Here is a 23,623-nt window from a genome sequence, read left to right as displayed (position 1 = left end):
TCTTTGAATTGAGAAGTTTGCTTGTCTTTCTTTTACTTGACAGTTCTGAAGTGGTTGATGGCAAGTGCAGGGAGAGCCTTTTCTACAGCTGTTACAGAACAGCTTCAGCTTTTGCCATTGTTTTTCAAGGTATGTAGTTTGATATACAGATTGGTCTGTTTAGGTGAGAGGGGTGATTTCCCAGTAACATTTAACATTTTGACAAGATGTGGATGAGACTACATTTAAATAAACAGGGTGTACCAAAAGTCAGGCCCCACAGACAACTTATTATATAGATTACTTTAAATGTTTGAATTGGTTACCATTTCTTTAAAACACTTCCTTACTTGTTTGATGCATAACCTTTGAGCAGACTGCAGGGAAATCTTTTAAAGGTTGCTGCTTCAGGATGCAGTCTGCCAGCTGTTAGTCCTGCTCATATCTTGCTTTAGTTACAGGGCTATGTAAAAAAGTTGTTTATTAGGGAAGTTTCAAAACATCCTACTTTGGTCCCAGACCATCTCCAGGACATGGTGAAAAACAGAATATTTTATAATATGTCTCTGAAATAAGTGTTTTGCTCATACCTATTATTATTATCCTTGCCTCTTAAATCTCTTCTCATGTAATTATGAGTTTCAAGATTTTGATTGGATATTTTCATATTGACAGATACCTGTGCTAATTAACTATTTAGAATATTTGCAGTTAAAAACATTTTAGCTATATTTTAATGACACAATAGTTTGAATTGCTTTCTGCTAATTGCACGCACTATATATTTTAAGCCGTCCCAGTATAGTACTTCTATATTAATTACACTAGTTTTCTTAGAGAGGTTAAGATTGCACTTTCCCAATGTGCCTTGCATTTGTTCAGTTTTAAGGATCAAGACTACACTAACTGTTGCTAACCTGTCCTCTACTTGTTTCCACAGATTGCACCTGTAGAAAATGATCATAGCTATGATGAACTGAAGAGAGATGCTAAGATGTGCTTATCATTAATGTCTCAGGGATTGTTATATCCCCAACAAGTGCCTTTGGTACTTCAGGTGCTAAAACAAGTATGTGACGCTTTTTAAACTGATGATTTTTAAACGGCATAATTACAAATCTTTAAGGACAACATTCTAATCTTGTGTTAGTACTGTCTTGATACCAGTGCTGAAAGACTGATAGCAAATATATTTGACCTGAATACATGGGGTCCCAACAAAAATTTACATTTTTATTAACACAATGCTGATTATAATAGAATATATGTATAGGGAGGATATATCTATGGCATATATCCTCTGGGTTTTAGTGCATTTCAGCTGGCTATTCTTGTAGAGACCGTCTGTAGCTCAACTCACCTTATCTGCCTTCATAGGATCCCTGTGATAATGAAATTGCAACTCCATGAATAGATTTGGACATTTTCACATTAGTAACCCAAAGTGAAATTACTAACTTTTTGTGACAGGAATGAAAATAAAATCACTTAGTTGAATAATAATAAAGGAGAAACACGGCACTGTTGGAATGTCAAATCTCTGTTTTGGGAAATGGATTGAGCTCAGCTGTTCTTAGCAAATTATTTCAGTTATTTTATTTTAGAAATATGTAAGGCTGTCTAACCCTACAATGAATGTGGTCAGTTACAGTGAAAGCAGTCATACAATATAATTTAAAAAGTACTCAGATGACAGAAGAAAAACAATCAAACACATAGGAGCCACCTCCCACTCTAACCAAAGGCCTGGAGAAAGAGCCTGCTTTTCAGAGCCCTTTGGAACACAGCTAGGATAGCAGCCAGATGTATCTTAGTGGGGGGATGGTATTCCAGAGGACATGTGCTACAACAGAGAAGGTATGCTTCTTAGGTTCCATCAGATGACATTGCTTAATGGATGAGACCTGAAGCATGCCAATTCTTCCTGAACATAGAGGCTAGATAAAAGCTACGGAAGACACATGGTCCTTTAGATAATCAGGCCCTAGGCCAGGAATGAGCATGAAACTGAGCAAACTCAGGGAGGCAGTGAAGGACAGGAAGGCCTGGTGCAATATGGTTCATGGGGTCACGAAGAGTCGGACACAACTTAACGACTGAACAACAACAACAATGCCAGGAAGGGCTTTATAGGTAATAACCAGCACCTTGAATTACACAGAAGCCTACTGGTAACCAGAACAGCTTATGGAGGAAAGGTGTTATATTGGCCTGATGAGATATGACCATAATGGTCTATGCCACTGCATTCTGGACTGGCTGCAACTTCCAAGTGGGTTTCAAGGGCTTCCCCTGTAGAATGTGTTGCAGTAGTCCATGTGCAAGGTAACCAAAGCATAAGTGACTGTCTGAAGTGCCTCCAAATCTAGGCAAAGGTGCAGTTGGTGCATAAGATAGATTTGTGTGAAGGCCTCTAGCCAAGCTGCTAGCTGCTCCTCAGGCAGGAGCTGTGAGTCCCAAAAGACCACCAAATTCCCCACCAGTTCCAAAGTGGAAAATGCAATTCCATTCAGGACTAAAGGTTAAACATCCCCAGCCTGGGAGGGGGGGGGGGCAAAACCCCACAGACACTTAGTCATATCAGGGCTGAGTTTAAGTCTGTTCCTTCCTATCCATTCCCTCACAGCCACCAGACACTCAGACAAGACCTTGACAACGTTGCCTGGTCAAGCTTGGTTTGAAATGTATAATTGGTATCATCCACATATTGATACCTGATCCCAAATTGGTGGATGATCTACCTGGCAGCTTCATGTAGATTTTATTTATTTATTTATTTGATCAATCCCCGCCCATCTCCCCCCAATGGGAGGAGATATTATTAGACAGAAGAGGATAGAGTATAGAGCCCTGAAGTACACCACACATCAGGGATTTTGGACTTGATTTCTCCCCTCCTGACTATGGAGATAGAACCATCACAACATTATGCCTCCCAATTCCAGTCCCCACAGGCAGGTCAGAAGGATGCTGTGTTCAATAGTATCAAAAGCCACTGAGAGACCAAGAAGAACCAGGCAGTTGCACTTCCCCCATTCTTGCTTTGCTAAAGTTTTCAACAAGTGCAACCAGTACTTCTGGGTGAGGTTCTATGGTGGACTAGACATCCCTGAAGGAGCGGAACAGCAACCAGTGGTGATTTATGGCCAGCAAAGTCATTCTGGATAAAGGAGAGACTGAGGAATCACCCACCTGCACCCTGGACTGCTGATCCTCATGAGGAGACTGCAGGATGGAAGTCTTGTGGTTTTCTCATGAGTAGAGTGGCGGGCGTTAGCAGAGAAAGAGCTTGCTCACATGTGCAAGCACAGTCTTTTAAAGGACACTGAGTTTCGACCAACCCTCACTTTCTTAATCACTTCAGGAAATAATCAATTTACAGTTGAAAAGAGGTCTTTGAAAACAGTAGGACAAAGAAAACTTGTCAGTGAGTTAACCTTCCTTCTAGATTATAAAAAGTGAAGCAAAGAGAAAAATAATATTTTTAAAAGACTTTAAAATAACAGCAAAGAGCTTAATCAACATTTTGTCTAAGAAAGTTATAAACGGATAAAGGGGACTGTATACATCTGAAAGATAAATATTTAGGCAAAAGTGCTTTTGGCATTACTTGGAATTCATTAAATAAACAGACTACACTTTCCTGGGAATGATGATTGTTTGACAACAAGTGGAAAAGATAATTGGTGGAAGTTACAAAATAAGGAGGTAAGTGTAATATGAGACAAATTGTGTCATCTAAACTACGGAAAGACAGATTGGACTAAAGCCTTAAGGGTATAGAGAAAGTGAAAAAGGAAACAAAAAGAGAAGTCTGCTTTTTACCTTCATCTTTGTAATTGACTTACTTTTACTTTTGGATTATAAATTAAAAGATGGCGACCACCAGAAAAGCTGCAAAGCAAGGTGAGGGAAGGAGAGACTCATTAGAGCAACTGACGGAAAAAGGAATTACCCCAGAAATATTACAAAAAATGTTTGAAGAAATGGGAAAGCAGGTATCTAAATCTGTCAAAAGTGAGCTGATTGATTTTGAAAGAAAAATGGAAGAAAGGTTCATAAAGATGAAAGAAGAGATGAAAGAAGAAGTTATAAAAAAAATTGAAGAATCTATAGGGCATCTTATGGGAGAAATTAAATTAATGACAAGGTGGAAATTTTAGAAAGTAAAACAAATAAAAATTGAGAGATGGAAAAGGACTTAGACAATTTGGCATTATTGGAATTGAGAGAAAAAGAATTCAGCCTGAGATTTAGAGCAGTTCCAGAGGATCCTGGAGAAGACACTAGAGAAAAGATTGTTCCATCTCTAACAATTTCTTTGGAATGGGATGAAGATGACATGGAGGCAGAAATTAACAAAGTCTATAGAATCAAGACACAATTTGCAAAACTAAGAAATATACCAAGGGATATTCTTGTGCACTTTGTCAGAAAGAAGACCAGAGATCAGGTTTTGCAGCAGCATTTCACTACTACACTGAAGAGTAATAACGCAGATGTGATTGTACTTAAATTTCAATTAGAAATCTGTGCAAACAAAATGAGTACTTCTTTTTGACTGACAAGTTCAAACAGACAAAGATACCATTTCGATGGGATAAATTGGAAGGAGTGATCTTCACTTTTAAACAACAGAGGCTCAAACTGAATTCAGTCCAAAAAGCAAGATAATTTCTAGAAAAGTTTAAAGGGGAACTGGAAGAAATGCAGATGGAAATGACAAAGGGCCCCAGCACTCTGCACCCTAAACAGCTACAAGAAGAAACTGAGGAAACTACCACTCTAGGCATTACAGATATTGACTTTTCTAAGTTTTTGGCATAAATATAGATTTTAAATGCCTAACGTGGAATATAAATGGAGCAAATGCTCCTCAAAAAAAGAAGAAAATTATTTCATTATTTAAAAAAAATTGAAACAAGATGTAGTTTGTCTTTTAAGAAATACATGTTAGAAAAAGGGATATAAAATATTTGATCTGCAAAAAATTGGTTTAAGAATTTATTTCAGCAGGAGTTAAAAAGAGAAATGGAGTTGTTTTGTATATAAAACCTCAACTGCAGCTAGAACTGATATTGATTGATGATTATGGGAGATATGTGGGGGTGGAAGCTACTTTGCATGAGGCCAAGACTTTGATAGTGGGAATTTATACTCAAAATGAGGATAAAATATCCTTTTACAAAGGACTTGGACAAACTAATGGACTTAGCATATGAAAATTGGTATTTAATGGGAGATTGGAATTGAGTAATTTGTCCCCAAAAGGACAGGACCTCTGAGAAAGTTATTAAAAAACAAGGTAAATTAGCAAAAAGTTTTTTTTGACATGATGGACAATCCAGAGCTTATAGATGCATGGAGATACAAAAATGGTGATGCAAAAGAATACACTTATTCTTCTGAAAGACACAGATCTTTTTCAAGAATTGATATGTGTTGGATACAAGTAGTCCCCAGTTTAAGAACAAGTTCTGTTCCCAAGGTCTGTCCTTAAGTCAAATTTGTATGTAAGCCAGAACAGTATTATTGTATAATACTGTATAAATAGTATAGTGTAATGAACTCGAACCATTGTGTATTTAACTCAAATCGAATTTTGCTACAATAGGCTCTGTTCTTAACTATGGGTCATCTATAACCCAGGCATTCTTAATCCGGGGACTACCTGTATCTAAGAATTTGGCTACTAGTGGAGATACTGAGATAAAGTGGAGACACTGCGAAAGGCTTTTTCAGACCACAATCCAGTGACTTTAGTATTTAAAAGGAAAACCAGTTCTTTCAGATGGAGGATAAATGAAACATTGCTGCAGAAAGAAACGGTAATGGAAGATTGTAAAACGAAGTTAAAAGATTTTTTTTGTTTCATAGTAATTTTATTAAAAATTATAATTACAACAATAAAAACTAATACAAACTAAAAAAAATAAAAGAAAAAAGGTGCAGAAAAGAAAAAGGAAATAGGAAAAAAGGAAAAAGGAAAAAGAAAGAAAATAAGACTATAGTACAGAAAAAGAAAAGAAACATATAAAGAAATTACTTCCCCATCATCACAAGTATAAACAATTTTAGTAACTTTTCACCTTCTCTTTCAATACAACAAATGTTCTCTTCTTCCCATATCCCATCTCTTATCTATAAAGATGGCCTGATGAGGGCTCGCATTGTTGGAATTGGCTGGTGGGGTAATTGATTCTGGCCCCCCCATCATCTTGAATTTTATAGTCTTTTTAGGTATATAGTCTTTTTATATAGTATTATTTTTTAGCTAATTTAATATGGATATTTATATTTTTACTGTTTTTAATGTTTGATCTTAATTGTGAGCCACCCAGAATCACCCTGTAGGGGAGATGGGCAGCATATAAATTTAATAAATAAACAAACAAACAAATCCTTAGAAACCTTGTCATTTCAGTTCTGATAAGCAATAATCCATTAAGGGTTACCAGACATAACAACATATCTATTTTAACCTCAATCAAATAAATCAACTTTATATTCCTTCCTTTTACTTTTAACAATCTTGATCTTTAGTCCATTCAAATAATGTCCTAGAACTTGATTTCTTTTCATTTTTTCTTTATCCCTTCACAGAAAATTCTTCAAAGCTTTAACAAACCTCTTTTGTAAATCCAAAATAGGAAAATTATCCAGGTCACACTCTTGGTTTGCTATTTATATATTTTTATTTATTTTATTTATTTATTTGTCAAAATTATATGGCAAGTGACTCTGAGCAGCGTACAAAAAAGCTAAAACAGTTAATAGATACCTAAACCAATAACATTATTATTAAAAAAACATATAAATGTATTTATAACTGCTGTCAAAAAGAACTGGAAGCTCCTTTGTAATCTTTTCTTATCTTTTTCTATTTTCTTTCTTATTCATTATTCTTTTTTATTTTCTTTGTTTCTTTTCTAATATTTGTATTGTTTTTATCTTGTTAAAAATTATTCAATAAAAATTATATAAAAAAATAACTAAGTGTGACCAGTACTGTCTCTGTGCTATGTCCAGGCTTGAAACCTGACTGAAAGGAGTCCAGATAATCAGTTTCCTCCACGACCCTCTGTAGTCACAGCCCCACCACCTTTTAAAAAGGTTGGAGATGGGATGAAAATTGTCCAGTACAGTTTAGTCCAGTGAAGGCTTCTTGAGGACAAGGTATACTGCTACCTCCTTCAAGTCAGTGGAGACCACTCTCTCCCTCAGTGAAACCAAGATTACAACAGAGACCCAACTATCACCACCAACCAGGAAGGACAGGGATCTAATAAACAGGTGGTTGGGTTAGTAAACCTGAGGATCCTTTCTATCCCCTCCTTGCTTATTAACCGCTCATTCAGTGACTGTTCAAATTTATGATGCCGCTGAAAAAGGAAAAGTGCTGAAAAAGATTTATGGCCAGTTGCGCCCATTGCAGCATTTCCACAGTCACGTGATGATTCGGGCACTTGGCAACTGTGACACATTTATGATGGTTGCAGTGTCCTGCAGTCCCATGATTGCCATTTGCAACCTTCACAGCTGGCTTCCAACAAGCAAAGTCAGTGGGGAAGCTGGCAGGAAGTCATAGGTCATGGTCACATGACATCACACTTAACTACCATGGGTGATTCACTTTACAACTGCAGCTGGAACTGATATTGTATGTCAGCATGGTCATGTGATGTTTTACTTTACAACTGCATCGCTTAGTGGTGGAGTTGCTGGTCCCAATTGCAGTGGGTAAGTGTGGACTACCTGTATAAGCAGTCTTTCTCAGTAAGTTCATCCCTGCCAAAGGAGGAGTGAAATGTGTTGAAAGACATGAAAGTAAATTTATTCATAATTTAAATGACTAGGAGGAATATATCAGTCTCTTTCTTATGCTGTAGCAGGCTAAAGATTGACATATCATAGAACAGAGGTGTGTAACTTTGTTCATGCTGAAGGTCACACTTAGCCTTTAAGCGAGAAGGGAAAGCAAGTAGAGGAGATGGAGATTAGCAGTAACCTGGGGAGATGAAAAGTTGGTGAAAAATTGGTTGGAATTTCAAGCACATTAACTACAAAATATTTAAAAATCAACTAGTAAAACTCTTATTATAGATGTATTCTGAAATGTAAATCTGGAGAGTTTTCTCCATATATGATCAACAGTTTCATTTAGGCTTTATCCTAGTTTATTTTTCTAATTTGTGTTGTTCTATTATTTTGGCCTTTTTTCTTTTTACAGATAGCAAAGAGTAATTCCTGGCATGCTAGATATACTGTGCTAACCTACCTCCAGACTATGGTATTTTATAATCTTTTTACCTTCTTAAACAATGAAGAAGCTGTGAACAACATCAGATGGCTGGTTATAAAACTACTAGAAGATGAACAGCTTGAGGTGAACACATTCTTGTGCTTCCATTTTTTTGACAAAATGTGCAAAATCTATTTGTGGAAAGAATGTGGAACCATAGCTTTGGGCATGATCTAGTCCAAATGTACATGCCCTTGGTGAGCAAATTAAACATAGTCCATGGCAATTTGTTATCATTCCTATATTTTCTTATTATTGCTCTTCCTAAATTCATCACAGTTTTACCTAGTAAGTTGTCCATGGGTCAGTAAAAGTTTTCCACTACTGCACTGTACATTTATTCCTCAGTGATCCATTAGATTTCCAATTTGTAATAAGTACAGTTTTTGCTAGTACTAAGACTTAAATGAAATATATGTTTAAATCTTCCCCAGTGGGAATTGAAAACAGTAGGACTGAAGATGCTTAACACTGAATATATCATACTCTTTTGTTCTGATTTATTTTGTTTTACATTAGTGCCAAATGTATTTCTTAATTATCATTTAGTTAGCTGAAATAACATTGTTTATGACATTCCACCTGCTGATATCAGATGATAAAAATGTTGTATGAAATAGGTATTGGAGACATAACAATTTTCTCAATGCAATCGCTTTAGAAGGGGTCCAGTCAACTTTTCTAAGGATTCTACTTCTTGTACCCAGATGTATAGACAATTCCTTATGAAGATTAGAAACAGACTTGATCTCATTAGAGGCCTGAATCTGATTTTGCCATCCTGAAATATTGGTTATATTTCAAGCTAACCTTCTTTGAAATTCCTTAGCTGCCTTGAGCTTGCAAGATAATTTAATTTCTTCATGGCTAATTGAAGTAAGGTCTAATCAAAGACTCTGGATTTTCCACTCAATATCTAATCTCAACCAGCAATGAGAAAGTTCTGTTGGAAATAAATAATGCAGTCTGGACCCAGTCTTACAAAAGGACCAAAGCTTTATTTTTTAAACAAGATTTTGCTGCAGCCAAATATCTTACCAGCATTTGCTGCCCAACATACAGTAGAAGAGCCCATATAATAGTCAGACTCAAGATCTTACTTACTTTCAACTCTGCTGGAAGGGAGTTTCAGTGGCACACCAATGGATGACCTTCTGTGCACTTGTCCCTTAGAGGAAATTGACTCAATAACACAGGTCCTTCTGTGTCACCCCTTATCAAGTTAATGTAAAAGTTTTATTTTATGTTGTTATTTTATTATTTTTCCATATCTTTTTATCCTGTTTTACAATTGTGTTTAATTTTGGTCACTAAATAATAATAACTCTACTACTACTGACAAAGCAGTAAAATCTATAAATGTAGGGCCATATCATTATACTTGATAGGAAGACCTTGGAAACAATTTGTTTCCCAAGTGTCAGGTATTTGAAAAAAAAATCAAATTTGTAAGTAATCTTAAAACTTGAAACATTCAATTCCTATTCCAGTGCTAAATAGCCAGGAGTGCTACTGAATCTATCTTTCTGTTACACATTCATTTAAAAAGTCATCCAGTAATGTAGAACAATTCACTCTTTTAAATTTTACAGGTAGTCCTTGCTTAATGACCATTTTTTCAGCTACCATTCAGAGTTATGATGGTGCTGAATTAATGGTAGTTACAACCAGTCCTTGAAGTTATGGCCGTTGCAGCGGCCCCACAATCACATGATCAAAATTTGGGTGCTTGGCAGCCTACCCGCACTTATAACCACAGGGGTGTTTCAACTCCCACACCCGCCTATCACCCCCCCTCCCACATCTCTACTCTTTTGGCCACCCTGCACTCCACTGCCTACCCATGCCACCCCTGCCACCGCTGCCCCCAGGTGACCTTTATCATTTTCCTCCTCCTGCTGGCCCAGGATCCAGGCAATGGGTGAGGGCACAGCCCTGGGATATGCCTAACAAGCGTGACAGGGCGTCAGAGCCTCGTCTGCCAAGGAAAGCTTGCCCAGGCCGGCCGGCGAGGATGCAGCAGAATGGAGCTGGTGGAGGAGCTAGGGTGGTGGTGTAGGCAGAGATGCCCTGTCTCTGCCAGCACAAGGAGTGATAGCCTGTAGACCATGGATAGCTCAGCAGGACAGGATGGCGAGGTGCGGCGTGCAGCATGCGCCGTCACCAGGAGAGTCCGTGACAGTTCCCTGGGCAAAGGTTGTGGTTGTGCAGGATGCACTGTGTGGGGTAGTAGCAGAACTAGAGGAAGCAGAGGGATGAGGGCTTCCCAGAGATGCAATGCACACACTGCAACTTGCATTGGAAGTGCTCCTGGAGAACTGGCCCTTCTTGAGGCTTGCAGGAGGAAGGCTGGGCTGAGTGAGCAGAGGGCCTGTGGGTAGGGTTAGTCTGTACTGGGCTCGCCTCCACCCCTTGCTGAAGCCTGAAGACCAGTTCTCCAGGAGCACTTCCAACAGAGCACATGCTGCATGCTGGGAAGCCCTTGTCCCTCTGCTTCCTCCACTTTGCTGCCATCCTGAACAGCGCCTCCCATAGAACCTCCACCTTTGCTCAGGGAGCTGTCTGGTCCCGCTGCACTCTCAACAGTCTGCAGGCATTTGCTCCTTGTGGCAGTGGAAGACAGGACTCCTCTGCCAACTCTGCCCCACTGCCTTCTCCCTGGCTGGGCCTGGCAAGTCAAACTGCTGCTCACTTGCTATGTTATCTGGACCTTAGAACCCATACCAAATTTGTAAAAGCTGTGATAAAACAATTTCTACATTTTCCCTCATTAAAAAAAAGTTATGAAGTTATAAGAACTCCTATGCTATAGTCCCTGGTTGGGTTTCCATGTACTGTAGTTTGCAGGACTTCTCCAAGATGGCAGCTTACTTCTGTACCCTGATCCTTTATGTGAGCATGGATATATATGGCAAAATACATTCTTATTTATTAATTTATATGGCCACCCATCTCACAGAAGTGGCTCTGAGTGGCAAACAGAGATTAAAAACCCAACTGTTGAAAACAAAAACCCATGACATGAAGTAAATGACACATTTCACTTCTAAAATCCCATCCACAACAGAGCTTGCCTAACCTCCTGGCCTGAACGCCTGGAGAAACAGGCAGGTCTTCAGAGCCTTATGAGAGGCTAATAGGGTCAGGGGCATCTGGATCTCTGGGAGGATGCTGTTCCACAAGGCAGGTGCTGCCACAGAGAAGCCATGACGCCTGGGTCCACAAGATAATACTGTTTAATAGAATTTGCTAGATCTGGTGGGGCAAGCAGAAACAGTCAGAAAAAGGCAGTCCCACAAGTAACCTGGCCTGATGCCATGCATGGCTTTATAGATGAGAACCAGCACCTTGAATTGCAGCTGGAAGCCTACTGGGAGCCAGTGCTGCTTGCACAGCAGCAGTGTTATGAAGGTGTAATGAGAAATGGCAAAAACTGCCCATGCCACTTCATTCTGGATCAGCTGCAGCTTCCAAATGCTCTTCAACGGCAGCCCCGTGTAGAGTGCACTACAGTTATCCATACAGGAAGTAAGTAAAGCATGAATCACCATGAGCAATTCCTCCTGATCCAGAAATGGACACAATTGATGCACAAGGCAAATCTGCACAAAGGCCCAACCAGCCGTGGCTGCCACGTCTTCAAGCAGGTGCATGAGCTTAAGTCCAGAGGACACCCAAATTATGCACCGATTCTGGCTGAGGAAGTGAACTCCCAGGCAGAGTTATAAATGGAAAATCTCCAGACCCCGAAGGCCTTAAAATCCAGTTGCTCAGTCTTGCCAGGGTTGAGCCGAAGCCTGTTCTCCCACATCCAGACCCTTACAGTCTCCAGGGAAAGGATCTCAGCAGCATTGCTTGGTTGGCCCAGGGTGTATATATACAACTGGATATCATCAGCGTACTTGCCCAGGGACTTCATGTAGTTGTTAAAAAGGAGTGGCAAGAGAGTAGAAATTTGGGGCACCCCACAAAGCAGGGGCCTGGGTCTTGACATCTTGCCTCCTACCAGCATTGACCGGAACCAGCCTATCCCCTATAACGTGCTTCCCACTCCCAATCCCCTAAACCAGGCCAGAAGGAAACCATGATCGATGGTATTGAAGGCCACTGAGAGATCAAGGAGGGCCAGAATGGATGCTCTACCCACATTCTGAGCCCACTAGAGGTCATCCTCAAGTGCCTATCAATGTCATCTCAGTATTGTAACCAGGCCTAAAACCTGACTGAAAACGATCCAGATAATCCGCTTCTTCCAAGGGCCATCTTGAAGGCCAACCATCTTCCCTGAAAAGGGGAAAATTCTAGTCTGGTATTTAGGGAAGAGTGTAGCACTGTCAGGGAAGGAACTCAAGGAATTGGCCTTCCTTAAGTTAGAAGATATAATATGATTTGCAAAAACATACCAAATTTAATCTACATTATCTGTTTCTCCAAAGGACTCATTTTATGTTGCTTCTTCAGCATTTCAGTATCCAAGTGCTAGTGAGATCTAGGAGAGTTCTTGAGATCAGAATTTTAAGTGTACTTTACTTTATCAAGATATTGTAACTTATTCCATTGCTTGGGAATATATGAAAGAAATGGTTTAGAAGCACAGGCAGTTGCAGTCAGGTTGTGCTAGCTCATCACTTCATATCTGAAGTCTGCCTTAGTCAACCTTTGGGTACATGATAAAGCCAAGCTGTTTGGACAATGTCCCAATAACTAAGAATCAGAAATGTGTAGTCCCAGTTAATAACTGTCTTATTGCCTTTCTTTGAAATATACATCTCTTTTAGTGCTCTGCTTGGCAAATTATAAAATTATATCCTTGAACTTAAATTCCAGAGAACCAAAAATAAAGCTGTAAGCCTTATGATAAATTACAAGAAGTTAACTGGCTCTTGAAATCCACTTCTTATCACGTATTATTCATATATATGAAAATTGTAATATTAAGTAGTTACAAGGATCCTGAAATGAAGAAGGTTGTACAGCTTATTAACATATTTTTGATGCAGCTAAAAGTTGAAGTGCTAATGAATTCCAGGATTGACAGTGGAATAAATGGTTACCACAGAATTACTTTATTATATTTTCCATAATAGTACTGTGTTCTCTAATGCCATTTTGATGCCATAATAATAATCATATTCAGTGGGAATAAATGCCAGCGCCCAACAAAATTTCTGTGATCTTAAGCTATTATAGGATCTATTCGAAAGATATCACAGTGCTATAAATACTGGTTGATAAGTTACACTCAAACCACTGTTTGCTCATTCTTTTGAGTGCATGAGGTACAGCTGGCCATGCTGGAACTTTGCCCTGTGTGTCTGCCCAGCATCTCAAATCCAGACCTTGTCACATTAAATGCTAAGATCCTAACAAAATACCTTTTTGTATTTACTGGAACTTAAATAAAACTCTCCTTGTGATTCTGGGCCTACAATCCTGAAGAAAACATGAAGAGAAACTCCAGTCAGACCTTACTGCTTAATACAGTGAACACTGACTCTGCAGAACAGGTGTACACAAAGAGTGCAGGTGACAGTGCCAGGGTTCATCACCCTCATCCTCTTTCACAGATCAGTCCTCACACATTTAGAGTACATTTCTCAACCTCAAGCAAAGATGTGAGGACTTCAACTCCCAGAATTCCCTAGCAGCCCAGCTGCTGGCTGGGGAATTCTGGGAATTGAAGTCCACACATCTTAAAAGTTGCTGAGGTTGAGAAGCGTTGAGTTAGAGGATAGTGCAAAGAGTTATTGCAATAACTGATGGTGTTATTTGATCCTAGGTGAGAGAAATGGCTGCTACCACTTTGAGTGGTTTGCTCCAATGCCATTTCCTGGTGATTGATGACCCTATGCAGACTCATTTTGAGCAGCTCTGTAAAAGGAGACTCCCAAAGAAAAGAAAACGAGACCTCAGTACTGTAGTGGATACCATTCCCCCTGCAGGTAAGGAGAGGCTCCCTCTGGAAGGTGTAAATCATGCTGGTTACATTGTCAGAGTGGTCTTCACTCCAATTTCTGATTATTTATTTCCCACTTTTCTACTCATAAAGTATTCAACATTTGAAAAGTGTCTGTTCTCACAAAGGTGAAGTCAGCCAGCAATTTCTGACAATCAGTGCAGTCTGGAGCACAGGAAAGGGAGACCTGCATTAGGGATTGTCATTGGAAACTACAATCTGAAGCTCCCTAAAAATAATGGAAACTCAGAATGACAATTGACATGACTGAGCTGCATTGGATTTAGTGCAAGTCACAGAAGAGTGGATTCTGCAAGGGAACGAAATGAGTCATGTGGCAGAAATAGGATATTGCTCTTACTTGGCAACAGTTCTGAGAATGCAGCACATCTGCATTGGATTGGATTACAGTAATTTTAAATACACAATTCTAACCTTTGCTTTAGAAATTAAGCAATAGAATCATTCTTTTCATCCTAGTGCAACTGCTATGTTGTAGGAATCTCATACTAGAAAGGCACTGACAAGTGGTTCTTTCGGTGATGGTTTACATTTAGAATATTATATTCTGTATTAGTTCTGCAATATGATATATTAATCTCCTGTTCTGCAGTGTAGGATTGCAAGCCTGAGAAATAGAATTCTCAGGAAAGGTGATTTGTGTTACACAGTGCAGCAACTCACTTCCAACAATGAGTACCAATAGGGGCTGAGGAACTCTGTGAGCCAATCGTATTATGAGGTTAAAAATTCTCTTACCGTTATTTTAGATAATAAAGTAAAATATGATTATAGCTTATATCCAAATTAATGTTCAGTGGAAGTGTCCCTTTAATGGAGTACTTACTTTTAGGGCACATCTGTAAGAAAACAATGGAAAAAACAAATGTTAATGATTCCCCTCCTTGCATGCATCCCTTTATACTCCCAAAAATCTGTTCAATAAGATTTAGAGAAAACTTTGTACAAGTGTGTGGATGACAGTGGTTTAAAGGGCTTCAGAAAGAAAGAGAACTGGTAAAAATCCACTCTTCCCATATCCTTTTTCTATAGATAGAAAGAGCTTGTCTGTTATTTGTGCAGTTGGAATTGAAGATTCCCATGCTGTTCCATGGGAAAATTACTTTTTTCTTGCAGATTTAGTTCAACGCCATGCTGGTGTGCTCGGACTTAGTGCATGTATTTTGTCCAGTCCGTATGATGTACCCACATGGATGCCTCAACTTTTGATGGATCTTAGTGCGCATCTGAATGATCCTCAGCCTATTGAGGTATGATTCATCTTCTCAGTTGTTGGAATCCTTAAACTGCAGCTTGGCCTCTTAAGTGGCTTCCTTTTTGAGAACAAGCCTTTCAGTCTGGTGTACAGAAAATTGTTGTTATAAGGATTGGTTCTTTGGGTTGTTTTGTTTTATTGTCTAGGTTTTAACTGAATGTTCTTGGTAATAAATATCAATAGAAGAGAATAATATAGAAGATAATAAATATCAAAACAGAGAAGAACAAAAAGAACAAACAAAAAACAAAAAGATAATAAATATCAAAACAGATTATTCAGTAGTAATTCTTTAAGTGGCTTTTTTGCTTTTTAGCTAGTTAACAAAGGTAACCATTTATAGAACCAATTTGGTCTGATTCTGACAATACTTTCTTAGTTTTATTTTATTCAAAAAGAAAAAAGAGTGAAGAATAAGAATAATCCTCTCAGATAAAATAATACATTATTTATATACTAAACAAAAACTTGTTGTCTATATACATTAATGTTTTGTACAATTAAACTTGTAACATTAAAGAATTCACTGAATAGGAAAAAAAAGAAATATATAAGCTAGTAAACACCATTCTTATATTACTGTGGTCTATAAATAATACTTCTTTTCAAGGTTAGGGTAACAGTAGCAAACATATTTCAAACATAATATTTTGAAATTAATTATTGGGAGTCTCCCAGGAGTCTAGAACATTTGAACAAGATTCTGAATAATGCATCTACACTTTCAAAACCTGGACCAGTTTCAGGGGCAAAAATACTGAAAAGAGTCAAGGTCTAGTTCTTGCTGTTTTACTAGTCCATAGCAGACTCCTTAAGGAAAGCCTTAAGACCAAGACAGATTATAGTTGTTTTAAAGACATTGCCTAGATCTCTCTCTGTTTTTCCCCATGCAGATGACAGTAAAAAAAACATTGTCCAATTTCCGGAGAACCCACCATGATAACTGGCAGGAGCACAAGCAACAATTCACTGATGACCAGCTACTTGTCCTTACTGATCTCTTGGTATCACCATGCTATTATGCATAATAGGGTGAGACTGTGTTGTAAAATCTGTACCCTTGGGCTATCTTGGAATGATCTTCTTGATATCCAGCTTGGCATAGCAAAAAGTCACCTTTCAAACAGTGCCTTGTAATTTTTAGACACATTAAATCAAACCAATACGGTCTGGCCTTTTCCTTCCTTCATATAGGAATCTCTTTAGAAATCTTGCTTAAAAATATAAAATTAGAATTTATTACCCTTTTAGCTTAAATTGGAAGAAAATAATCAAATACAGATAGGGAATATATTGAATATGGCATCAAAGACATTGAGACATAAATTTTGCTAGTTTTCATTATCTTGAAATCAGTTTACATTTATCTTGGATTATCTTTATCTTACATAATGATAAAACAGGGTTCATACCTTATTTACAATTTATGTGAGACTAGTATGGACAATATTTTGACAGCACAGGATGGTGTTTGCATATGGTAGTAAACAGGCCGTGACCTTGGCATAATGAAGAACAACTGCAGTGGATTTGACTGGCAAGCTGGTTCACTTGTTATTCCCTTAATGCAGAAGTTCTCACATTGTCAGTTGCAATCCCACAGGGGTCTCAAGCAACATGGAAGGGGGTCACATTTTTTTAAAGGCCAATAAGGCTTGCATAGGTAAATTGGGGGGGAAAGGCAAAACCTGAGGATCTAGTCATCTGTCAAAATAATGCATCAATCAAAAGAGTTTTATTTAACTCATTGTTTTAACTCATGAGGGAGGTTGAACAAATTCATTTATCATTCAAGGGCTCATGGTGTTGCAGAGTTTGAGAATCCTTGCCTTAAAGAATTGCCATGTGTAAAATATTTTCACTGATCTGGAATCCCAGAGGAGGAAAGAGAAAAGAGCCTCTTATGGGGTCAGAAACTGGAGAGTGCTTGCTTTCATGATCTTTGAATTGAATAGAGGAGACCTGCTTGTCATTGTACAGAATTGGTTTATAATCATGCTAAGTTATTGTTTATTGTTTTAGTAAATACATCACAATTAGCTTGGTTTGTACAATACATTAAACCATATGCCATACTTTATTTATTATTTATTTTCAAGGCTTATAGGTTGTTAATCAGTCAATCAGCCACAAGCATAAAACTCCTGAAATCTGTAATTTGGGTAAAACAAATACATAATAGTCAAAAATTAAAACCACAAACATACAGTAGAAACAATTATGTGCCCAAGGAATCAAACATTCCAAAGAACACTATTAAAATAGTTGCTCATTCAGAGGGATCGTTATAATAACCCTACCCCCAAAGCTTGGTAAAAATACCCAAAACTTCACCAACTTTCTGAAGAACAGGAGAGATTGGTAGTCTTCCTTGGCAGTTGGGAAGCAAAATAATGTATATTATTTTGGTGACAGATTTCCATTCCAGAGTCTATGCTTAGGAGAGGCAGAATGCCCTTGCTCTTGCTAAACATAGATCTGCTTTTGTGATTGTCAAATTATCCCTCTCTTTCAGGGACTCAGAAAAATAAGGGACTGCTTCATTTCTGCAAAAATAAAGGAAACTCAAAACTTAACTTTTTGTATATAGAATCCTTTTGGATTTGGTAACTCATAGACTTAGGATTGGAATCCTTTTTAAAAATGCATATAGTATGTCTCTTAGAAAAGACTAGATTTCTGTTCTACTGAAGAGAAAGGCTATGGCGTAGTGAAGGTCTCTGTGTGAATAGAATAATTGTAATTTTTCATACATCCATGCAAGTATCTTGTACTTAAAATAAATCCTACCTTTTCTTATGGAATGGCTAATATCACAATTTCTCTTTTTCCCCACCTTATATTCTCCAGACTTAAATTATCTCTTATATAAATGGATTGTTTGATGGTATAAGATGAATAACTGGGCACCCAACCATATAAGATTATGCATGCCCAACTCTTCATAGTACACTTGGGTATAAGTGTAGGTAGAAGTATCATCCCAATTTTTAAAAAGATTTCTACCTTTTTTTTCAGCTCACATGCAAAACCAAGCTATGCAGTGCTTTGTGCTCAGTTCCTTTTCAAATGTTAGCTTCTAAATATATACTGTTAATCCTTATAAGTTTGTGGCCAGATTTTCAATAAGATCCTTCACCCAGGTACTGAACTTTTAACCTTTCTCTGGTTTTATAGGTGGAAACTTCCATTTTTCCAGTTTAGTAGAGCCCATGGACAATAACAGATCTTTACAGTTGTTTTATTTCATACAGTGGAGAATATGTACATATGTTAATAGTGAGTGGCTAAAGATTTTTAAAATAAAAGGTTCTGTATTGATACTCCCATCAATACTTTCCTCATTCACTCCATCTCTCCATGCTGGAACAGATATTTAAGCTGCATTAAAACACAGAAGTACTGTATCTGTCCCCTCCAAATTCCTTTTTGGTCTGCAACTCTGGTGGCTATTGACTCACTACTTCACAACATTTTCAATATGTGTTACATAAATGTAAAAGATTGTATAAATTGTAGAGGCATTGCATTGGCAAAGTACTGTACAGTTTGCAAAAGTTTTACATAATCCATTTGTGAGATTATCTTGTAAAGAATCACATTTTTCAGTGTTAAAATACTGCTTTAGCTTTTGTATCTAATTGAAATGCCAATTTCTTCTGGTTTTTAATATCCCTGATTCCCATTAATGAGGTTATTTAGTCTTAGGTTTGATTTTCTTTTATCATTAATGAATGAATTGATTTTTTACCAGTATTTTTTCTCTTGCTACCATCCTAAGTAATGGTATATTTTAACATATGGTAAATAATAGAATGCAAAACTATCTCCCATTTTAGAAAACAAAAGCAACACAGACTTGAAAAAATATATTCACTCTGTATTTTTTCTTTGTGAAAACAGGAATATAATACACTTTTAAATCATCTGCCTGCTGGGAAAGTAAACATGGCAGGGTTACCTGGACAGTATGTCCTGAGAGTCAACAAAGAAATAATATGTATAGGGTAGTGCCAAATGCCTCCTCTTACTTTCAGTTGTGTACTAGTTTAAAGTTGAATAAATGAATTGTTTGTAAAATCTGTGTGTGCATGCCATGTTTATCATTCAGAGTGTCCTCTCAAGTAAATGCTTTCATTTAGGACAGGAGCTAACAATAGGAGCTAACATACCTAACAAGGATATTTGGGATCTAATTAGTCTCTTGAATACAAATGATGGTTTGTTTGCTTTTAGTTCTGAAAGTGCATGGGGGAAGTAGCCCCAGCACTTGAAAAGTTGTATTGGTACCCTTCATAAAAGCATTTCAATCTAGAGAGGTTTGAAAACTGTGGCATAACTTATGATGTTAAAAAACATGATTTGAATTATTCACATTTTACAAATCATGTCAGCTTTAAGTTTAGAATTAAAATGCACACATGTAATTATATTTACTTTTAAAACGAGGTACAATTTTTTCAGGAGACAAAGGTGCACAGATTGTTGCTGTTATTTTCCCCCTGTGCTTAGCACACAAATTTGATTTTGCTAATTTGGTTCTCTTAGGAAAAAGAAGAGTAGGATGGCTTCCAATCACAAAAGGGAGATTGAATTGTGCTGATTCTTGTTGCCAAGGAGATCTTTCTAGCTCAGTTCATCCTCTTCCCTTCCGGAAGGCAAGCCTTAGTTCTAATTATTTTATTTTGTTTATGCCCTGCGCAAAAATAATCAAAAGAGCTGGGAAGGAAATGTGCACACCAGTCTTGTTATTTCTCATCTTACTTTTGTAAAAATGTTATATTTATTCATGGTCTGGTAAACTCCTGTTTGAATTACTGCAGTCCCTCATATCTGAAAGTAATTTGGAAATTTTAGTTGGCATGATAGCCAGAATCTTGACTCACAATGCTCACTTGAATATCTCACAAATTTAAAAAAGCTTTACTGGTTGTCATTTTGCTTTGGGAACCAATTCAAAATGCTGAAGCTTATTTTTCAAATACGTGGTATTAAAATAGAGTAAGAAACTAAATGGGTGACACTGTTGCCATTACTGTATAAAGAAAAACCATTCTTGGAGGATTGAACATCACAAGGCTGCTTGCATCTTCTTCCAAGAGGCACTTCACTGAGGTCACTTCAGGATTGCCCTAGTGAGAAAAAATATTAACTCTGGAGAGGTAGTTTTCATGTTTCGTTTACAGGACAAAATGGTATAGCCCCTCCTGAAGTGCAATAAGAAGGCAACCTTGACTCTAGTTTTGGGAAATTGATTTACTATGATTATAGACAAAGAATGGCTGGTGGTGGAATGCATATTGATCCTGTTAGACAGTATGTGCAAGGGGAAGTATAGTGAGATTAGTAGGCAGGCAGCTACCAGGGAAGGTAAGCCATTTGATGGCTGTCCCCTCTCATCCCAAGGAGTACAGACATCCTCTTTATTAGTTGTGTGTTGTAATTTTGTTGACAATATTTTGATATATTGGCCCCATTTTATTCCAGAACAAGCAGCAGAGCCAGAAGTTGGAGAAGTTTAGGAACAAAAGTGATATCTGAGAAGATTACAGAGGGGTTAAAGCCTAATTGTTTATTTTTTTCTGTGGGTTACGTTAAACAAAGTTAACTATTACTATTTTTAATTAAGTTAAAGGAAATCTTTAATTCAGAATCTGTGCTGAAAAAAATGGCCAGATTTTGAAGTGTTCCCATGTCCAAGTCAGATCAGCTAGTGGGGTCATACTTGGACACCATTCAGTGTATACTCTGTCCTCCATAATAATACCTATTTGTTTCCTATAGCATATGCCTTCTCTAGTATAACCTCCAAACTATGGCATTTTGTATATACTTTGTTTTGAAATGTTCTATAAACTTTGTTCTGAACCATATACTTGACTTTGAGCAGTCAGCATTTTCATGTTCTGCACTTGTGTTTTAATAAATTTTATCTCTGCTATTTAGTCAATTTCTTGCCTAAAATAAACTGTACAAGGTTAACTGATATATTTTAGAAGAACATACGTACATAGAAAAAATATTTGCTTTTCCAGGAGAAGGAGCCAGCATGTCCTGCTGGACCTGCTCCTGCTTTTGCATTAAGAGTGTGATAATGAGCTGAGTATTTCTGACACAAAGTTTTTCCTTCCTCTCTCCCATTTTTCCAAGCGTAGCAGCTTGAGGACGGTAAAGGGGTTTGTGCATGGTAGAGGTAGTGCTATTGCTAAGACCTGCTCTGTTTTTAAGAACTGGCCCTGTTAACACAGATCATAATTTCAAGACCTGGAATAAAGGTGTACAACTTCCCTTGGCTTGGGGATTGCACCAGGATCTGCACTTCATCTGTCATGAAGTTCACAGGGGTTTTCTGAGAAAGTTGCTAATCTAATTACCAAAGAAGCAAACAGTCTAGACCAGTGTTTCTTAAACTTCTTTGCTCTCAGGACCCCTTCCCACTTTTAAAAATTATGAAGGACCCCAAAAGAACTTGTGTGGGTTCTACTTATCAATACTTACCATATTAAAAAATAAAATTGATGCATTCATAGAATATTTATTTATTGAATCATGTAAAGTAACAATATAAAACCGTTAGATATTAATATAAATAAAATATTTTTCATGAAAAAGCCCTATATTTTTTGACAAATAAAAGATGATGATGAAAAGAGTGACATTGTTTTAAATTTTTGCAAATATCTTCAATATCTGGCAAATGTCTTGGGGGACCCGCAGGGGTCCTCGGACCGCACTTTAAGAAACACTGCTCTGGACCAAGGACAGATAACATTTAGATGTACTGAGTCTAAACAAAGGGTTACCAGATGTTATAATACCAGGAAAAAAGTGGGCAAATAACTTTGCTATTTCGTGGTAGTTTCCTTCTGAAATTCAACAGTGGAATTTTTGTGGACCATATTCCTGAAGATTGTAGGTTGTACACCTCTTTCGTTAGATGTAGCATAACACTAGATAGTCTCCTTTTTGCCCTTCCCCTAATGACTATAGCATGTTGCATTCAACTTATTGAATAATACCAAGACATGCCAAGATCTGTCCTTATTTGACTCACTATTGAAAAAGAGAAAACAATTTGCAGAGGTGTTAAAAATTCTTCCATTCAAATGTGCATACAGAAAATTTTATTGGAGCTCTTCATCTAGGATGCAATATAATATGTTGCTTATTTAAAATAATCCTCAGCCTCCCTTTTTTCTATAGCAGTGTATATTATTCTGCTTAAGCCAAAATATATGCAAGCCCTGCAGCATTTGATGGGCTTTTATGCTAATTATGCTGGGGGGGTTGGGTTTTTGTCTTCAATTCCTACCCTAAGAGCTCTACCAACTCCATCTGCGGGTAGTAATGCGAGTAATAACGTTAGCTTTCATAGATTCCATTCCTTTTTTTTAAAGATACATTTTCCCTTGATATGTGGAATCTATGTAGATATTTGAAGGTATTAGGAGAAAAGGCTTAACTGTCCCTCATAAGATTTCACAAATCTTCCACCCTCTTTTCTGACCATTATCTTTATTTCTACAGCAGCACAAATAATTGTATATTTGTGATTTTCAGTGAAACTGTATATGGTTGGGAAACCAATGTCTGAGTGAGAAACAACGTATATAGCTGTTGCTAAGACACAAAAACGCAAATCGTGTGAGTCACTCAAACTTAAAAAAAAAAAAGGCTATACAAAACTATCCTGATAACTGGGTTAATTGGTAATCTGCCTATGCATAAAAGGATATGAATCAAGATTTAACATCTCCCTCCTTCTTTAAAAAAAATCAGCTGCCCATCATTCCAGAAATTTTATCTCTGACCAAAATGTTTTCAGCTGTCTGAAATGGTAGCTGCAGTACAATCTGTAAGCAAGAAAGCGCATGAGAGACTATTTGGAAATATTTCATAAATTTTTCTGTCCTCCCCATCCCTATCTGAATGGCAACAGCAGCTGGATCAACACTACAATAGGAGTAAAAAAAGTTAATTCACAGCTCATGTGTATTCATGACTAGGGAACAAAAGGGAAGGTTAATTTGCTACTGCTGCCCAGATGAATATGTATATTCCAACATGATGGAAACCTCTCTGATGCTTCTCTACAACCCAGCTCTGTTGA

General features: G+C 37.5%; 1 protein-coding gene across 6 annotated transcripts in view; it reads left to right on the top strand.

Moving 5' to 3' along the window:
• The window catches only part of PSME4 (proteasome activator subunit 4), a 101,437-nt gene extending 79,419 nt beyond the window's left edge, over nt 1-22,018 (top strand). For 2 of the 6 annotated variants that reach the window (XM_088149378.1, XM_088149371.1), the window contains 6 exons: nt 44-129; nt 920-1,048; nt 8,210-8,365; nt 14,061-14,223; nt 15,375-15,508; nt 16,407-16,546. In XM_088149378.1, the coding sequence (XP_088005504.1) occupies nt 44-129; nt 920-1,048; nt 8,210-8,365; nt 14,061-14,223; nt 15,375-15,508; nt 16,407-16,541 (803 nt within the window). In that variant the 3' untranslated portion in view covers nt 16,542-16,546. Of the gene's footprint in view, nt 1-43; nt 130-919; nt 1,049-8,209; nt 8,366-14,060; nt 14,224-15,374; nt 15,509-16,406; nt 16,547-18,690 lie in introns of those variants that run through there. The other 4 variants (XR_015797630.1, XM_088149349.1, XM_088149340.1 and 1 more) reach the window with 4 other exon arrangements.
• Nucleotides 22,019-23,623: the final 1,605 nt, after the last annotated feature.

This window comes from Python bivittatus, unplaced genomic scaffold (genome assembly GCF_059951505.1).
Source record: "Python bivittatus isolate LINGU-HERP-01145 unplaced genomic scaffold, Pbiv_v1 ctg000020_np1212, whole genome shotgun sequence".
Taxonomy (NCBI): domain Eukaryota; kingdom Metazoa; phylum Chordata; class Lepidosauria; order Squamata; family Pythonidae; genus Python; species Python bivittatus.
This window is presented reverse-complemented; position numbering and strand designations above follow the sequence as displayed.